At 49.4% G+C, this 19,625-nt stretch overlaps 1 protein-coding gene across 1 annotated transcript in view; it reads left to right on the forward strand.

Annotated features, from left to right (window-relative positions):
• The first annotated feature begins 534 nt into the window (after positions 1 to 534).
• The window catches only part of PRKCQ (protein kinase C theta), a 47,037-nt gene continuing 27,946 nt past the window's right edge, over positions 535 to 19,625 (forward strand). Inside the window, exons 1-3 of the mRNA XM_044428423.1 lie at positions 535 to 644; positions 15,633 to 15,758; positions 18,787 to 18,986. Of these exons, the coding sequence (XP_044284358.1) occupies positions 15,641 to 15,758; positions 18,787 to 18,986 (318 nt within the window). The 5' untranslated portion in view covers positions 535 to 644; positions 15,633 to 15,640. The remainder of the gene's footprint in view (positions 645 to 15,632; positions 15,759 to 18,786; positions 18,987 to 19,625) is intronic.

Here is a 19,625-nt window from a genome sequence, read left to right on the forward strand (position 1 = left end):
GTTTCAGTGTAAACGGTTCAGTGCACTAACCAGCCCTTGTTCGATCGATTCCATTGTTTACATACCGTGTTATTCTTTTAACCAGTTTATCTTTTATTGTTCACCACCAGGAATCGCCCTGGAATCTGCATATCTTGCCAAATCAATAAGCCGCAGTAAAAAGCTATTCCTTTTGCCTTCGAATCGTGGCGGCATTAACGTCGGGCGTGGCGCTTGTGTCCACCAAGGGCAACCATTCGCGCCCCGTCCGACGTTTCCAGCCGTCTAAAAAAGCCACTTCTCCCCCAGCCTGCGTCCACACGTGATCCGGAGGATGCCGCGATGGGGAAGCTGGGGCTGGCCGTCGTGGTCAAGGAGCAGGAGGGGGATCCTTCTCCAGCCTCCCCGCGCCCTGCGATGGCTGGAGGGGGCACCCCGTCCGCGCTGGCGCTGCGCCCGCTGGGAGCGAGCCGGCCGTGCGCGCCAGGCTCCACCGCTGCTGTCCCCGCTGGAGGCAGGAGGAGGGGGTGGCGGGTTGTGTGGGTGGCTGGCTGGCTGACTGAGAGCAGCAGCTGCAGCGGCCACAATCCGGGCTGGGTGCTCTGCGATCGCTCCGGTGGCAACAGACAGGGCAGAGGCAGCGCGAGGCCCGGGCCCGAGAGCAGGTAATGGGGCGAACTGGGCTGCGCTGGGCTGGGCTGGGCTGGGGGGGCAAGGCAGCTTGGCTGGGAGGGATCCGAGCGGAGCATGGGCGGCGAACGGGCTGGACTGAGCTCGGCTCCTGCCCTGCGAGACGAACTGCACTTCTCCCCACTTTAGGAGCGCTCGCGATGTTCTCACTGTCCCCTTTTGTTCGGCGGAGGCTCTGCTTTCCTACAGACTTTTATCGCCTCTCTTTTAAACCCCTTTTGCCTGATCCTCATTCCGGAATCTGTTCAGACGTGCAGCATGTGAACACTGTGAATACACCATAGTGGTATTGTAAACTTGGCAATAGATATGGGGAAAGAAAGAACTTTTTTGTCTAAGCTGCTCCGCACCAGCGTTGCCAACGGCTGAAGATCCCTTATCTCTCTTTCCGTCATGGCCGTTTGATCTTCGGCGATGAGAAAGTGCTTAGCACCTTGCCAAGAAAAGTGTGACTTTTACTCTGCTGCGTTAAGGGCACCGGAGCAGCTGGGCCAGCGCTGAGTCGCCTCATCGCCTGACCAACCGATTTTGCGGGCAGCCTGCTTGCACCCGCTACGAGGGCTCCTGGATCATATTACAGATCCCAAAGTTGCCCCAACCCGCATCTCGTCGAATTCCCCCTTTCTGAAAGGCTCAGAAGCACGGTTGCCAACTTTTCAGCTGGGTGCTGCTCCTGTGTCCTTAGCAGCGGTTTCTTCTGCCACAAGGAGCAGGTGATCTTGTTCCTCTCCTCACTGTGAAGAGCTGGCCCTCCTGGTTTTCAGGGAGCAAAGCTGGGCTAAGCGGGAGGGAGGGCAACAGGCCAGGCTGGGGGGTCGTTTTGGTAAGTGGGCCACTGACGCCCTGCCCAAGGCACCAGGCCAAAGGGGCGAGCAGGTTGGGTGCAGAAGCTCAAAGGCATGGCTTAACCTGTGGAACCTGTGGGCAGCCGGCTGGTGCAGTGGCGGGGCACGTGCAGATGGTGTGGCCAGTCTGTCTTCAGCATCCATCATCATCTTCATCATCATCATCATCATCATCATCATCATCCCTCATTAGCAGCTGCTGTAAATTCCCCCCTCCTGGTTTGTCAGAGAACTGCCCTGCCTACCAACTCCAGAATTGCGTCAGTTTCCAGGTGCGACGCTTTGATGGTGCAGATGATGACGATTAGATCTGAATCCCCTTTTTTCCCGTTTGCAAGGAATCCAAGGCAGCCAACATTGGATGCCGCCTCCTTCATTTATCCTCAAAACAGCCCTGTGAGGTGGGTTAGTCCAAAGTCAGAGACTGGGCCAGAGGCATCCAATGAGCTTCATGGCCCGAGTGGGGACTGGAGTCGAGTCTCCTGAGTCCCTGTCGGTGCTCTAACCGCCATGCTGCGCTTTAAGAAAGATACAGGTGACTTGGAGCAGGTTTGAAGGAGAGCCAGAAAGGTGGCCAGGGCAGGAGGAAATGCTGAGGGGGCAGCTGTGTTTGTCCTGGAGAAAAGAGAGCTGAGTGGAGAGGGCATTTCATATCCCTGAGGAGCTGCCAAAAGGGAGGTGGCAGCATTTCATTCTCTGCTGCCCTGGCAGGTAGAACTCCTTCGAAGTGGTTCGGCTTTGTTCTGTTGGTGGCAGTGGCTCTCTTTTGGATCCAGAGAAATGAGCACACTTGGGAGTTAAAAAGCCGTATTAGTGGACTCTAGGAAAGGGATGATCGAGCAAGGAAGGTTGAGAGTAGGGGGCTGAAGTGCCTTCCGCTTTTGGGAGCCCCTGGAAGAATTGCACAGCCGGATTCCCGGGCGGCCTTCAGCTCCTTCTGCAACTCGGTCTGAACCGCACTTCAGGCTTCTCGTGTGCCTTGGCTTCTTCCACAGTTTATAGCGTGGAGAAATATTCAGGGTCATTCGATAACAGAAACAATGAGGACCCACCACAGGTGCCTCGTTCCAGGTGTTTCTGTCCTTTTGATGTCTGCAAGGAACATTCCAAAAAAGATTGTCATTACATGCATACCTGCCTGTTTTCCTCCTGCAAGGAACTCAAGGTGGTTTCCAAGCTTTTCCTCCTTTCCATTTTATCCTCACAACAACCCTGTAAGGTAGGTTAGGCCGGGCATCTGGGATGGGCCAGAGTCAATCAGTGAGCTTTGCTGCTGAGTAGGATCTGGATTTCCCAACTCCAAGCACTATGTCGTGCCGCCTCTCTGTGGAAAGAGAAAATGGACACAATGCTATCTCTTTTAGGTGCCAAACTAACTAAATAATAATTATTTAATCATCATCATCTAATGTTATGCACAGTTAAATCAGAGGATCCAGACTCAGTAATTGCTCTAAGTACAAATGCAGTGATATGATTTTTATTCATTATTGTTGTTGTTAATAATATCCTCCCTATTCCCAATGACACAGAATGGCTCACAACATTAGAATTCATACAGTTAAAACATTAACAATCTGCACAAGTTGAAAATATAATTAATTAAATAATAAATTTAAACAAATCCCCAGATTAAATTTACCCAGATTAAAATTAAACAAATACCCAGATCACAAACAATATACAGAGCAAAATTAATCCAGCACAAACTCACACGCCATTCCCAAGGCCTGTTGAAGCAAAGGGGGATTTCCCTGCTTTTGGAAACCTAACAAGGAAGTTGCCAACCTAGCCTCCCTAGGAAGGGAATTCCAGAGCCCCGGGGCAGCCACCAAGGAGGCCCTGCCCCCCATTCCCATTGGGAGTGCCTGAGAGGGTGGGAGGGCCAAGAGAGAGTCCTCTCCAGAAAAACCTAGTGCCCAGGCTTGCCCATATGGGAGAAAATAGTCTTTCAGATAGACCTACACCAGCCAACTCTGCATATTTCCTCAGCGGTATCTCACTGCAAAGTTGTAGGAAGACAGATTTGGGCTGAACATTAGGAGAAACATTTTGATGGTAAGAGGAGCCCGTGAGCAACAGAGCTGGGGGTCTTCAAGCAGAACCTGGAGAGCCAGCTGTGAAAGATGCTTCATTCTGCTTGGCATTGAACGGGGAGGGAAAATGGATGGCCAGGAGTTCTTCATACACTTGGGGAAAGATCAGAGAAAAGCACCATGGCAGAAACAGGATGGTGTAACTTAGTGGGCCTGCATGAAGGATGCAATTGTGCAAACTTTGTGGGAGGCAAAGATGGAAAGTTAATTGGGGAAGGATTGCATTCTCAGACGAATGTCATTCTCCGAACAAATGTGCGGAACAGCCTTGTTGCAACACAGAACGGGCTGACGGTACGGACACATGGCGAGCCACGCCGGTCAGTTGCTGGAACCGTCCCTGCGAGCATCGCTTGTGTGTGTGTGGTTTCACTACCCTGAGAAGTTGTGTAGCTATCACCCTGGGCTTGTGTCAGAGTTCGGAGCACATGCAGTAGCTCTTAAGTTGTATGCAGAGAAAGGGTTTCTGTGAGATGCAGGATGGAGCTGTTAAGGAGGAAGGTGGTGCCTGCCCTACAGAATACATACAAAGGAATGCCAAACTCCTAACGATTTATTCCTCTCCAAGTTTGCTGTCAGTATCCTGCGTCACTGAGCAGAGATCAAGGGCGCTGCCAACCCTGCTCTTGAACTGAGAGCTGCCACCTTTCCGAAATGTCCCACGATGCTCTTGACACAGTGATGCTCCAGAGCACTGTGGGAAATTTAATGGTGCCAGCTGCCCGCTGCTGTAGTCAGGTAGGTCACCCTAGTGGCCCTTCAAGGCACATGTTGGGGGACACCTCAAAGGTTGTCCAAGGAGGCTTTGCCTCCCTTTCTTGCAGGTAAACCTTGGAGGCAAACTGGATGCAAGTCAGTCATGAATACACGCATCTGCATACAGAGAAGGCATGAATCCTGTAGCGGGAGAATGTTTGTGAGCCACTTACCCTGGGTGGCATGTACTTGGTGACAGGGCGAAGGGCCAATGAGCATGCAAATGTATGCACACCAGCAGGAAGCCTGATTGGCCAGGACTTTATGGAAGAGGCCTATGCAGCTTGTTGGCTGTTGCTTTGCGCTTACGACAGCCCAGCTCAGCTCTTGTAAAGTCAGCGTTTCCTTTATGGAACTGTTGTATCCCGTATCCTTCCTCCCCGTGCCATGACTGCCTTCTCCTGTGAATCTTGCCTTCTCACAAGGTGCCCAAAGAACACAGCCTCAGTTTTGCCAGTTTTACTGCCAGCCTATTGGATTAGATCCAGATTAAGTCAGTCATGCTTTATTGCTATGGAAGCCAGTCATGGAATGACTTAATTCCGTTTGGACCAAAGCAGGGCAAACTTCAGGCACAGTCCTCTGCTGGCTGAGGCATGCTGGGAGTTGTAGGCCTTTCCTCCTGCCTAAACATGCATGGGATGGTGACCTCAGAGGCTGGATCCTTGTATGGGTTTCGTTCACGCTCTTATGGTGTCGTCACTATCGGTGGCTGGATCATCTGATCCCCGCCCCCTCGGGCAGTCACTCGTGGAAGGGTCTGAAGAAAGCTTGGATGCTGCAAAACTGCACAAATTATGAATCTGGGGCATGCGAGAGGAAAGTTTTCACAGTAACACGTCTGTATGTTCCTTACCACCGGCACTGTTTTCCCAGTCAGAGAGCAGATGCTGAATTTCAGAGCCGCTGCTTCATAGCGCTTCCTCAGCCTTTTGGAAAGGAACAATACAGCAACGCTCGGTGTCAGAAAGTAAACTTTCTCCTTCTCTTGTGAGGCACTCTGGCCTTGAGGCGAAAACATGATGGGACACCTTTTCTCATGAGAGTTTTCCTTGCCCTGCACGTTTCTTTGTGCGTTTTGCTGCTGGCTGAAAATGGTTTGTTTGTTTGCATTCAAAGGAATTTACAGCCTGATTGTATCCATTTTCCAACACGTTTTGGAGGGCTGGTGCTGATGTTTGTCTGTTTTCCTCGTGCATTAAATCCATTTAAATACTGCTGCATGTCACTCAAGCATCCAATTTTGGAGTAGAAAGGAGACCTGCAGCTCTTTCCAGTCAAGAAAATATTTGAGAGAGGCCCTTCTCCAATTCCAGCCCTCCCACTCACGGATGGCTTCAGCTGAGGCGCTCCTGGTGCTTCTCTGCATGCATCTCATTCCATTTGGAGTCTGCTTGGGGCAGAGCCCTTAGTGGATTGGCTCCTTCTCTATGGAGTCCCCTGCCCACCAACAGGCAGACACCAAGACTTTAATTTTTCTTGAATAAAAGGGCATTTTCATTTAACCTTCCCCCTGGGTCAATATGAAACCTCCTTAGAGTTGCACAAGGAGGTTGGACAAGGCAAATGCAGTGTATTTGTGAACTGATTGTTCCCCCCGCTGCCCCCCAGGAAGTGTCGATCAGCACAAAAGTGACTTTCGGCTTTCAGCAAGTACAGGTCATTTAAGACAATCTTTCTTGCAGTCCTGCATAGCAATAAAACCTGCACATTAAGGCTGTACTGTTGGACTATGGACTATTGATTAACATAACAATAGTTTGGCCTACAAACTTTAAAACAGCATTAAAACACCTGCCTCTCAATGGATTTTAGTTTTGTTTACTGGAGGTTTTGACAGACCTTTTGGCTTTTAAAAGAATCCAAGGTGACCCTACTAGTATTTAACCTTCTTTGGTGCCTATACTTGGGGTATAAAAATAGCCCCCAAAATGTATGCAAAAGCAAATCTGGGGACATTTTGTTACCCCAAGCACATCTGGATTTATGGAAAGAAAACTCTCCCTAGATTTCAGCTGGAGACTGAAATCTGGGGAGATTTTTGACTAGGTAGATCTGCTATACAATTTCCTAATGTGTAAATTACATACTAGAATGGAAGGCATGGGGTGGTCAGTTACCCCACCATGCAGGATGATTAGGCTAGCTATCCGAGAATAACCAGATTGTGCCAATAGATCCATATATTATTGGATATAATCTGATTTTCAGGGGTTAAATTCTGCATTTCAGTGATGATGAGTTGCCCCTTATTGTCCACTGCTTGGGAGATTTATTGGATGTAAAATGGTGGATTTTACAAGCCCTGTAAATATGCAGGTCTCGTAAATCTTGCATATTTGGTGGGGGCTGATTCAGCTGGACAAGTGTTTAAAAATGTGAGGGTTTGCTTTAAAGTTTTGAGAGAGAACATCAGCCTGGGCGCCAAAGTGCATCTCTCTCTTTGGCCTACTAAAGAAGCAGGGGTCCCTGCGTTGCAACTTTAGTTGTAAGTGTGACAGTGAACTAGCGGCACACAGAGTGTGGTCGGGGCAGGAAACCTACTTGCAAGAAACAGGCGTTCCAGGAAACAGGTCCGTTTGAATGAAACAACAAGAGCAGACAAACAGGCAATCGATATTTCAGACTCTTGTTCCTGAAAAGTGTAGGAATAAACTGGAGTAGAGGCTGAAATTTCCTTATTTCTTTTTCATGGTTGTAATGGAGCCTTTGCAGAAGCTAGACCTGGCAAATTTTGCTAGTTGTGGCAAAGTTAATTGGACTTCACTTAAACTTTCCCCGGTGTTTTGGTTTCCTCCTGGAAAGAGGAATCTTTGCTTTTGCTTTCACTGCAAGAGGCAATAAAATATCTTACAATGCCATCCCAGGGCATGTATGCTGGGAAGTAAATCCCATGGAATCCAGTCGGACTTACTCCTGTGGACTGGATGAGCCTTAAAGGAATGAAACCCTGTTCCAACAGTTCAGGATTCCTAACACTTAAGATGAGTGAATCGGTCTAATCCCCTTTAAAGCCATCCAGGTTGGTGGCCGTCACTACATAGCACCATAGGATCACCTAAGGGTAGAGCTGGAAGGGGCCGATGAGGCCACGGAGTCCAGCTCCCTGCTCAATGCAGGACTCCAGTTAATGCAGCCCTGACGGATGGCTGTCCAACTACCTCCAGTGGAGGAGAGCCCAAGAGCTTCCTAGGACATGCCTTCTGATGCTGTACTGCTCTACCAGTCGGGAAGTTCTTCTGATATCCAGCCAGAATCTGAATCCTTGCAGCTAGAGTCCACTATTCTGTGTTCTTCACCCTGGGATGATCGCGAAGAGATCCTGGCCCATCCTCCGTGTGACAGCCTTTCAAGGATTTGAAAAGTCCTACCAGATCTCCCCTTGATCTCCTCTGCTTCTGGAAGTGAATGTCACCAGGCACTCTGTGGAGAAGGACTTCTGTCTGTGCTACATCTCCCACCATTCAACATTATGGAATGACACCTGATTCTAGTATGATGGGAAATAAAGAGTCTCCCTACCCACCTTTTCCATACCATGTATAGTTCTGACATCCATATCCTGTCTCCCCCTGCATCTTTTTCATGGAGGATAAGCTTATCAATGGTTATCAGTCATAGAGTACCTTCAGTATTTGAATACATGCTACTGGGAACCATGAAAGGCAGGTCTTCAGCCTGGGATCAACCACAGACATAGCTGTGCTCCAGTCAAGGAGGCCCAGCAGGGTCCTTTAGCCAGAACTGCTATTCCTTCTGGGCCAAGCGGTGGTCCTGATGGAGGAGCAGAAGACGCCCTGGCTTCCTTGCCGCTTGGCTTCCAGCCTGCCAAGTGAAGAAGCATCCATGAGGAGGAGGAGGAGGAGAGGCAGTGTGAGCTGATGGTGACCATCTCCTTGAGAAGGTAGGCACACAGCTGGTGTCTTGGCCAAGGGCCCTTCAAAACCTGGAACCAACCATGGGAGATACAGTCGGGTTCTTGTCTTACATGTGGGCTTCCCATATCTTACTTCTGGGCTCGGTCAGTCCATGAACCTGCTGTTGCACTGGATGCTCCTGGGGTCTGAACCACAAGGTTCTCATGTTCTCGGGAAAGCCCACCCTTGAGTGGGTGAGACCACCCAAAGTCTAGATGCTGGGGCATTTGGAGAACCGTTCTCTGTTCTGTTTTGCCTGCTCGTCTTAAAGGTGCGGCAAAGCAGCTCCTGCTGGCTTTCGCCAACCCCAGCTGGATCCTAGATGGGACTCCGGGTTCTTCCAGATGGAACCTGGATGTTGCTACCACCCTGCCTCATTCCTGGAACTTTACATGGAGACCACGAAGCAGCAGCTTCTGCTCAGAACCCTCCATTTGTTGGCCTGCTGCTGCTTCTATCCATTTTTTAACTGCAGAAGAGAGGCAGAGAAGCAATAGCTGCGTTGCACTTGCACCTGGTGGTGCCAGGAGCCCTCTGTGTGCAGGTCCTCAGAAAGGGAACTCCTGGGGAGCTACACCGGGTCAGAGGTGCAGCCCTCGGCTTTACGCAGCTGCCCCTTCTGCACACGGAGTAGGCTGGCTCGCGATTCCCCTGCATGTTGTTGCCGGCCACTGATGAGTCATCCAAACAGAGGAAGGGCATCACAGGAAAAAGAGGACAGAAGCAAGGGGTCTGATTTGCATAACCTGTGAGTCTGCTAATGTGCTCGCCTGTGCTCTAGCTGAATTAGCAACAGGGCGTTGGGAGCGAGAAAGAAAGTCAGCCGCTTTGGGCATATGTCCTGCAGGGCTGCTGGCCGGGCTCCCAAAGTCAGAATCAGGAAGAGGAGGGGGAGAGGCTCAGGGGGTGGTCTTGGACTGTGGGCCGTCTCGAGACTCTGAGATGGTGTGCAGGCCGCCTCTGGGAGCGACCAAGGTGCTCAGCTGGTGGGGGGGGGATCTGGAGCAGGGGAGTTTCTCCAACGCAGACCGGGCCTCCCCAGCTCTTGACCCCATGATGCAGCATCAGCAAAGTTATAGGGCTGGGGCACAGGGAGGGGGCCTGCTGGCTTTCTGAAGGCTCCTCCTGAAGGGATGGCCCAGGCATGCTCACAAGGGCTGTTCCTGGAGGTGAATACTGGACGGGGGTCAACAGACCACTCTGTGCATGCTCAGAGATTCATTCTAGGCATTTGTGTGCTTGCAAAGAACTCTTGCAAGGACAGGTCTGTGACTCTGAATGCAAGTGGTGCGGGGGATGAGCACAGATGAGCAGAGTGAACTATGGATGGGCAACCTCTGAAGCTCCTTGGCTTTCAGATGGAACCAGACAGAACCCTCTTTTCCCTCAGGGATGTTCCTCGGTAGAAGCAAGCGCAACGCCAGCCTCTGCACTCAGCCTGGATTTTTCTTTTATTTCATTCATCATAAAATCGATTCTGAATGACAGCAGAATAAGTGCCAACTTTTTTTACTAGCCCCATTCCCAGGCTTTTAAGAACAGCCTGCCACAAATAAATCATCCAGGTGAAGTTTTCCCCCTTGCTTAACCTCCTGCTCAGGGAAGCTTTCACTGTTCCATTTCTGCATAACAATAGGCAGCTATTCTGTTGAATGGGGTCTATTGCGGAATCCCAGACCCCAAAACTTGCTAGCAGTGCTATTCTGTGCATGTCTGCTCAGAAGTAAGCCCTGCAAGTCAGAAGGGGCCTCCTGAGCCATCTAGTCTGACCCCCGGCTCCAGCCAGCTCTGCTCCTGACATGCCTACCATGTGTATGTCCAGCCTATCCTTGAATACCCTCCCCGATGGGGCCTCAACCACTTCCTGTGGAAGCCCATTCCATGCCCGTGGGGTCCTGACTGTCAGGAAGGGCTTCCTGGCATCTCCCTTGAATCTTGGTTCATACGGCCTGGTATTGGTCTATAGAGCTGCAGCCTAAGAGAACCCCATTGGTGCGGGTGTTCAAAGATAGGCTGGACATGCACATGGTGGGCATGTCGTGAGCGGAGCCGGCTGGAGCCGGGGGTCAGACTAGATGGCCCGGGAGACCCCTTCTGACTCGCTCTGTTTCTATGTCTACTCCAAGGAAGTCAATTGGAATATCTTCCCACACAAAGGAGAATACAAATATTAAAGGAGAAGGGGAAAGCTAGATGATAGATAAACGAACAGCTGGCATTCAAGGCAATATCCCCAGCTGGGCAGGTGATCCATTTTACAGACAAGGGTCTTACGCAGCACCCCTGGAAGAGCGGGCATTGCCCTTGAGGTCTTCACACCATTGCAAGGCATGTGCTTCACCACCAAGTTAAGCGCATTGGAAAAGCTGCAGGCACCTATGTTCTTTGGTAGAGCATACGGTCCCGCCTTCAGAGCACCAGTGACCTCCTCTGCCCGCACTTTTGTATATCTAGTTAACAGAACAGCTCAGTACTCAGCTGATGCTCTTCCTGGAAACTGGATGTCAGACGTCTCTTCCTGCCATGTCTGGCACTTTACAAAAAAGCCCAGGGCGCCAAGGAGGTTGGGTAGTCCTGCAGTTTGAATCTGCGCTGAAACAGAGAAGGAAGGAAGGAGCATCTGGAGCTCCTGCTGTGACGGCTTTTGTGGGGATGTGCGCTGCATTGGGATTACTGTGGCCTGTTGGCCTCAGAGTCTCAGTCGGACTCTAGAGTCAGATAGAAATGAGCGAGTCAGAAGGGGTCTCCCAGGCCATCTAGTCTGCCCCGCAGCTCAAGCCAGCTCCGCTCACGACATGCCCACCATGTGCATGTCCAGCCCGTCCTTGAACACCCTCACCGATGGGGCCTCAACCACCTCCCGTGGAAGCCCGTTCCACACCCTCGGGGTCCTAACTGTCAGGTCCCCAGTACTCCCTCTTCGCATGGGAAATGATGCTCTGATTGGCTTTGTGAAAGAGAAGCAAGAAAGTGGAACCGACGGGCTTCTCAGAGGCGGTGCTTCTCAGAGATCCTTGCCCGATTCACCGAGGGCTCTTATAGTGATGCTCAGCAAGCCGCTCAGAATGCTAATGAGGAAACAGGAGGCTCCAGGTAGGCCATGCGATGCTTCTGCTCCTCGCTAAAGCTGTTTTTTAATTAGCAGATGGACAGCTTCGTTTCAGGAGTAGCTGCACACGCAGGTGGAAAGTGCTGGCATGCGTGGTGCTTAATTTCGAGGAGAGGAGCTATCGGGGCTCAAAGGTCTGTCTGGAAATATCAACCACCTGAGCTGCAAGACCTTTCCGCTAATCTCTCCCAGTGAAAGAACGCTCTGCAGTTAATTAGTGTCAGGCACTAAAACACAGGCTGCAGCTGATGAAGAAAGTTTTAACTATTAATATGCTCCAAGGTTAAGTCCATCACTAAAACCTGAGCTGGCAGCGGCTCTGTGCATCTGGGCAGCCAGAACCTCACGGGGGACAGGTTGGATTTCAGCCTTAGGGAGCTCTCATGTTTCCACTTGCTCCCAAGGATCTAAATACCTGGGAGCCTAGAAAGCTTTGGAAAGGAACCGGAGTTTCGACTGCTAGTTGCCCAGCTCTGGCTCCTTCTAAAAGGTTGTTTTTGGCAGGGCCTCCTGTGGCTTCTTCACAAGAACCTGTATCTGGATCTTGCCATAAAGAGGGTGTGAATCCCACTCACCCTCTTTGCACGAGTACACAGGACTCCCGCTCTCAGTCTGGCTCATCAGCTCACCTTTTCACTGCTGTCAAACCAAACCAAAGGGCAGGGGAACGGTAGTTGGAAACTCCCGGGGACAATATCCAGGTTTGGTATCTACTGTACTCTGCCAGCAAGTGTCTCCCCTGACATTGTCCGTTTTCAGACCTCTTTCTACAAATTTGAGGCAGAGCTGGGGAGGGGGCAGCGGTATAAGCTCCCCTTCCAAAAACATCTCAGCTAGATCTGCAAAAAAGCCTTATCTTTCCTCCCACCTGGAATCAGATGACTGTGAGCTCAAGGAAATAGTTTGGTTGCTAATAACAGCCAAATCCTGTCTAGGAGTGTTTAATCAAGAAAGGTAGGAAAGGAGAATTTGGGGGCCGAATGTTCACAGTGCTGAGTTCTGCATCCTTAGCATTCTAATATTTAAATTGTCAACCCTCTCTTGGCCTTTTCTGGCTGAGGATGGGCCAGAATTTGTTTTGATCAGGCTTTTATGAAAGCTTTTCGAACCGTGCATGTTGCTTCATCAACAGGATGGGAAAAAAGCTTGAGATTTTTTTCTCCCAAATGACTGTGGGAGAAAAGAAAATGGAGAGATTTGTCCATCCAGAAAATGGGCTCTGTGTACTTAGCTCCTGCATTTGAATCCCTTACATATTCAGCCACTTTAGTGCTGAATTAGAAATATCATCTCTTCTTTTCTGATAGGTTCCTTACCTTTAACAGTTATTTTCCTTTTCATGTTGGGCACTGCGTACCTATTAAATCTGGCTGATGCCCATGGGTGATAATTTTTTTAGTTCATTTTTTGATAAGAACTTACCAACATTTACTCATCTCTTCACAAACAGAAAGGAAAGATCTTGACAGAGAGAGATAAAAAATCAAATATGAGAGAAAGTGAAACTGCGGATTGGTTCATTATAACGGTGTTCTCCATCTTTGTAGCTTCTTCACACCCCCACAGCCTCTTTTCTTTACGCAAAATGTAACCGTATCATATGGGCTCAGAAGGGGATTTAACAAGCTGGGATGGGTGGAACCCTTTGGTGGCTGTACATAAAACGCTTAACTTTCAAATGTTTTGCATTGAATGAAAATTTCAGCTCTCAAATCTTTTAACTGAACCAGCCTAAAGCTTTTAATTCTCAAATAGATGAGTGCAGGAAGTGCTTACGAAACAATTTTGTGCTCCCTTGGTGGTTAGATTTTGTGGCTATAGGAAATTCACCTCTGTCAATTGTGCCTCGTTGCAGAAATACATACTTCAGGGAGTAAATTAAGCAATACTCAATGCTAGGATTGTCTTGATTGTGAGATAAAACAGCATCCATGGTCCTTTTCTTGCTTTGTTTTGTTTTGCTGTGTGCATGTTTTTGTGTATGCATAAAAGACCCTTTAAAAACAACAACATGGCATCAAAACAAGTACAGCAGAAGGTCTGAGGGTCAGAAGAAACCAGGTAGTCCAGAGGTTATGGACGAATTCCATTCAAGAGAATTTCCTTAAGTTGCATTTGTACATAAGTCAGATCACATTTATATATAAAGCATAGAAAACATCTAAGAAACGCTTCCATATTCACTAAAACATCTTAATGCAGCGTTTTTGTAATGATAACAATACAGTAATAAAAGGTAACAACGTGTATTGAGGATAGAGAGAGAAAGATTCTGTATGCATGTGTGCAGGTTTACTGTACAGTTCTTAAAACAGTTAAGGCAGAAAGACAGAAAAATAGTAAAAAGATTACTAAAGGTTAATGCTTCTTGAGCTAACATTAAGCCCAACATCAACTTGGATGATGATGGAGAGGGGACTGGTGTTGGGGAGGATGGGTCTGGTGCTGGAGAGTCAGGGTTTGAGGGCACTGCTGGTGGGAAGGCAGCCTTGCCCTTCAGTCGCTTCTAGTTCTGACTGCTGCTCGTCGGAGCTGCCTTTCCCCTCCTCCTTCCCTTTCCCACCTTCCTTTCCTTTCTCCTCCCTTCCTCCCTTGCAGTGCCTGCAGGCGCCCGCTCTCCACCCAGTGCCCACAGAGTCCCGCTTGCCACTCGAGGACAAGGTGGGCTGTCCAGATGTGCTCATTCCTAAGCACCAGTTGTTCATAACCCAAACATGCTTGACCTGAGGATCACCTGCATTGTGATTTCTGAAGGGTGGGGAATGAGTACTCTTTGGGTCAGCTCATAAGCACTGAACCACAAGCTTGATTTGTAGATACTGGGAGATGAAGCCGTCCTTCCTTCCTTCCTTCCTTCCTTCCTTCCTTCCTTCCTTCCTTCCTCCTTCCAGTGCACAGAGAAGCACAAGCACTTCCTTGCAGAAGGCGCATCTGCAAAATGCCTCAGTATGAGGACTGCTTGTGGAATTGCCAATACTAGCCATGTTTTCTGTGTCTAAGCACCAAGAATCTACTCCCGGGCCCAACCCACAAGCAAAACAGCTGTTTAGCACAGATTATCTGGGTCTGCAAAACTGCAAGCGGCGTGTATCCTTCCCCAATTTTATTCCAGCCGTCATTTTTCCTTCCTCTGTTATCTCTGCTGTGGAACAGCATCCATTGCGTTTCATGTGAACTGACGGCACCATGCGAACCACAGTGGTGAAGAATATTCCTCGTTAGAGTTCAAGCATTTAAAAGAAAAGATGTCAACACTCCACATAAGCTGGTTTGGTTAATAAAAACAGCAGAACTGTGCCCAGGGACCTATATAAGCCAGAAAAGCAGGGAAAGGGCAATAGAGAAAAACTTAAGAAAGAAAAAATAACAGGGAATGTCTCCATTAATTCTAATGGGGATCTGCTCATGCATTCGTCCCTTTAAAAAGCGGTGGGGTGGGGGGGGGGTGTAGTTTTCACTACAAACTGCTCTGGGGACAGGACAAAACAGCCTTTCCTAACCTGCTTCAAAACTGCAGAACCGCCCTCCCCACAACGGATTAAATGTAGTCAAGGTACTTCCCGGCAGTGCTGAACGCTCTAAAAATCTTGGGTTGATGTTCAGCATGCCACAGCTTAGACGAGAAGGCGAGCTGACCTTTTCTCACTGGGGGGTGTTGTTGCTTTCTTCTGCTAAGGGTCGTTTGCCTATGATTATACAGCTGACTGGTTTCATTTCCATCCCATGTATAAATAGCACATTTGTCACTTGACGGCATCATGCTGAACATAGGGGAAGGCGCCCTGCGACACTTTGCACCGTCCCTTTGGAAACGGCAAGTAGCGCGCCTTCTCTTAGCATCCCACGGGGGCAGCTCATGGCTGTGCATGAGCCCTCTGTAGGGTTCATCCCCTCTCCAGCGGCGTCAGGAGTTTATTTCAAGCATTTTTGCAGGGGGTTGATGCTTGCGCTGAGCAAAATCAATCCGATGTCGTTCCCGGCTCTTGCCTGGCCGCCTCAGGCACCTCCGGCGGTGTGGCTGAACCAGCCGATCAGGCCACGCGCTTCTGCCGTGTCCGGCCATGCGGGAAACTTTTGCCAGTTTATCTGACTGGGAAGCAGAGAAGGGAAGTGCTGTCTGGATGGATAAGTGTCTTTTGCATGCGATGCTTGTGTCTGTTGTGGGCGATGATAATGCCCCAAAGTCCCCGGGCTTTTTTTAGCAGCTATGCAATAAACGTCTCCTTTCTGGGCAATGCAGATCCGAGCATGTCACCTTTCCTCCGGATTGGATTGTCGAACTACGACAGCGGCCCGTACCTGCCTTCGCAAGGAGATGTGATCGATCCGTATTGCGCTGTGATCGTCAAAGAAGCCGTGGAGTCCGGTAAGCGTGTGTTGCCACATTCCAGTTTGCCTGTGCTTCTAGGTTGGAGGCTGCAAGGCCAGGAAAGTGAAGAGTTTTATCCCGTTGATTTTTCTGGCAGCAGCCCCAATCCTTTGTCAAGTGACACCTTACACCAGGGGTGGGCAGACAGCGGAACTCGGTGCAAAAATTATGCCTGCAAAATGAAAGTATTTGGAGCCCAGGAATTTATTGCAAGAACAAGGATGGAACAGAACTCGCTGCTCTTCCCAAACCTGCTTCATTTCAGCGTTAGGGTTTCGAGTACTTCTAGATGGAAGCTCCTAGCTCTGCCTTGTAGAAGGCCTGGAGAAGAGAAGACTGCGGCGAGAGATGATAGCTTGGAAGGCTGCCCCACTTAGGAGGGCCACGACCTCTTCCCCATTATCTCAGAGAGCAGGACATGGGAAAATGGGCCTAACTTACAAGAAACCAGATTCCAGCTGGACATCAGGAAGAAATTCCTGTTAGAATAGTGTGGCAATGGAACCAGTTACCGAGGGTGGACATGGGCTCTCCCACACTGGAGGCGTTCAGGCTGCAGCTGGACAGCCACCTGAGAGGGACGGTTTAGCTGGGAGACCTGCACCAAGCCAGTGGTCCTGCACTGGTTTGGACCTGATGACCCTGGAGATCCTTCCAACTCCACGTTTCTGTGATTATCTTCTGTCATTTCCTCCTTAATGAATTATCTGGGGTAAGAAAAAGGATGGAAGAATTGAGAAGATACAGAAGACAAAGGTTATAAATACGGGAAGCTTTCAAGTAGCTCTCCACCCTGCAAAATTCCATGAAAGAGGTGCAGTCATGTCATGAAAGCCAGTGTGGAGTGTGGTGGGTGTTGGACTGTGGACCTGGGAGATCCCGGTTCTAGTCCCCACTCAGCTGTGGTGCCCACTGGGTGACTTTGGGCCAGTCGCTCCTTCTCAGCCCAACCTACCCCACAGGGTTGTTGTGCTGAGAATAGAATGGAGCTGTGTAAGCTACCTTGGATTCCTCCCAAGAGAAAAAATGCAGGCCATCAGGGCAATGTAATAAGTGCGATGTGTTGCTAAAAGCCACATCAGGATGCATCCCAATTCTGCCCCCCCCCCCCCACTGCTGCTGCTGCTGCTGCTGCTGCTGCTGCTGCTTTCTTCAGTTCAGCAAGGAGAAACATTTTCTTGTTTGGAATTGAGAAGTTCAGAATTCTTGCTCAGAATCATCCAGTAAATTCTGTTTTCCCTTCTGTGGGTTTTTCCTCTCCGTACAGTCTGGTTTTCACACCAGAATGAGTCTAGGCTCTGAGTCAGGGCATGGGAAGGTCAGAAAGAGAAAGAGAGGTTATTTGATCTTTTCTGCTCAGCCGAATGAACGTCAAGCAGGCAACCTGCTCCTGCAACCCTGGGAGGATGATTCAGGGTTCTTCTATCCTTCCTCCTGGAGGTGAAATAATAGCCAAGGGTACATGCTTTGTTTTGGATCTGCAAATGACTGGAGGGAAGGAATTGTGCAGATCTCCTTCTGTCCGGCTTTCTTCCTTACAGCTTGCTTATCCTTAAGGATTTTCACTTTTTAAAAATGCAGAATAAATCAATTAAAATGCCTTGGTATGGCCAGATGGTTCCTGTTCGTTTTGGCATTTGGTATCATTAGGGAGTCCTACAATTTTAGAGCTGAGAAGAGCTTGCACTCTGGGGCTCTTCAAATGCTATTATTATTAAGCGTGATAGTATTACTTTTGCATAAGTTGCCCTGACCACAGACTGTGGACTTGGAAGATCCAGGTTTTCATCCCCGCTCAGCCATGGAGCCAAATAGGTGACTTTGGACCTGTCACTCCCTCTCGGTGTAGCCCTCCTCACAGGGCTGTTGTTGTGAGAATAACCTGGAGCTCGGAAAGGCACCTTGGGTTCCTCACCAGAGGGGAAAAAGCAGAATATAACTATGATATAATAATAATAATAATAATAAAAAAAATCATGGATACTATTTTTGCACAGGTCACAGACCATTTCTTTGCAAAAGTTCTTTTTTCACCAAAGTAGACCCACTGAACTCAATCACCACAGACTGTATCTCTGAGCATGCCCAGAGTAGATTGTTGTACCCAGTCTAACTACTACTTCCAGAAACCCTCCTTTTGAGTATGCCTGGGCCCCATCCTTCAGGGAGGGTCCTTTAAGATGCGAGCAGCCCTCTTCTCTGTACGCCATCCCTCTTGCTGGCCAGCCTTCCTCTCCTGATGCCATGTCAAGGGGTCAACAGTTGTACCAGCCTCATCTGAGACCTCCTCTCCTAGGCCCCCTCTCGACAGCTGCACATCTTGGTTATTTTCAGAGCCTGCCTGAGCAGCTGGGCAGAATGGCCTGGAGACAAGCATCTCTGCTTCTCTCCTTTCAAAGTCTGGACCGCCAGAGACCTCCTCTTCCTCTTCTCATGAGCTGGAAAAGCACACCAGCGACAGCTCCTCTTACTCCCAACCCTGGTTATTCCTGGTTACCTGAAGGAGCGTCTCCTTCCATATGTGCCTGCCCACCCCCTAAGATGTGGGGCAGAGGCCTTTTCTGGGAGCCCTCCTTGAAGGAGATTAGGAGGGTGATAACCCGGAGAAGGGCCTTCTCTGCAGGGGCACCCTGATTGTAGAATGTGCTCCTCAGAGATTCCCCTGGCACCATCACTTTATTCTTTTCGGTGCCAGGCTAAAACCTTTTCATGTCCCCAACATTTTAAGGTTTGACTGTTTTAATATGGGTTTTATTGCTGATTGGTTAAGAATTGGATTAGGATGCTGTGTTTTATTCCGTTTTCTCTTATTGTTAAACCATCCCGAGATCACTGTAAGGGACGATCTTGAAAAGTTTTAAATAAAAATAAATAAATAAACCCATTATGGTTTGACGAGGAATGTAAGGGAAAGGGAGACTGTATGGCCCTTGGGGCAGGGAGTTCCCCTTCTGCATGTTACTCTGCCTTGTGCCGTGTGTCCTGGTTGTGCTGCATGAATAAAGACGGATCCTTTTGATCCTAGAGAATGGTCAGGTTTACGTCCAGAAGAAGCCTACTATGTACCCCCCTTGGAACAGCACCTTCGATGCCCACATCCACAAGGGCCGTGTCATGCACGTCGTCGTGAAAGATAAGAGCGCAGAGATGGTCTCCGAAGCAACCATTGAGCTCAGCTGGCTGGCCGAGAAGTGCAAGAAGAACAACGGGAAAGCAGAGACGTGGGTACGTGCCACAGCCTTTGCGCCCTTGCCAGGGTTCGCCTGGGTGCTGGGACGGTTTTGACCTTCAAAGCCCTTTGCAACTCGACTCTCGGCACTTCCCGTTCTGCCTTCTTCGTGTCACCCGTTGCAGCAGGTTATGGACAGGAAGGGTGCTCTTGCACGCATGCCCTGCCCATGGCTGAGCGCTGCGAGGAAATGCTGGTCCGGAAAGGCCTTTGGTCCGATTCAGGATTGCTTCTGTGAATTCCTTATGCTCTTAATAGGGTTTTCTCGTCTCTGCGCTGCCATTAATGAGCTCCCTCCCCAGAGGACTATCTCAAGCTTTGTAGAGGTTTGCATTTTAAGTGCTAGGGGAAGGTTGTCTGTGAAGCACTGGAAATGTGCATTTCACTAAGGACAGGAGAAGCACCATGCTGGATCAGGCCAAAGGGCTGTCTAGGCCAGCACTCCCTCACCCATATTCCCCACCAGCTGCTGTGCATAGACTGCTTCTGATCCTGCAGGTAAGTAAGAAGCAGCCATCATGACCAGATGCCACTGTCAGTCCTATCCTCCCTAAATTTGCCCTTGTTTATTTAATAATTGCGTGTTTATACTGCCCAATAGCTGAAGCTCTCTGGGTGGTTCAAAGTTGCTTTTT

Source organism: Varanus komodoensis, unplaced genomic scaffold (genome assembly GCF_004798865.1).
Source record: "Varanus komodoensis strain SLA01 unplaced genomic scaffold, ASM479886v1 scaffold1, whole genome shotgun sequence".
In the NCBI taxonomy this organism is placed as follows: domain Eukaryota; kingdom Metazoa; phylum Chordata; class Lepidosauria; order Squamata; family Varanidae; genus Varanus; species Varanus komodoensis.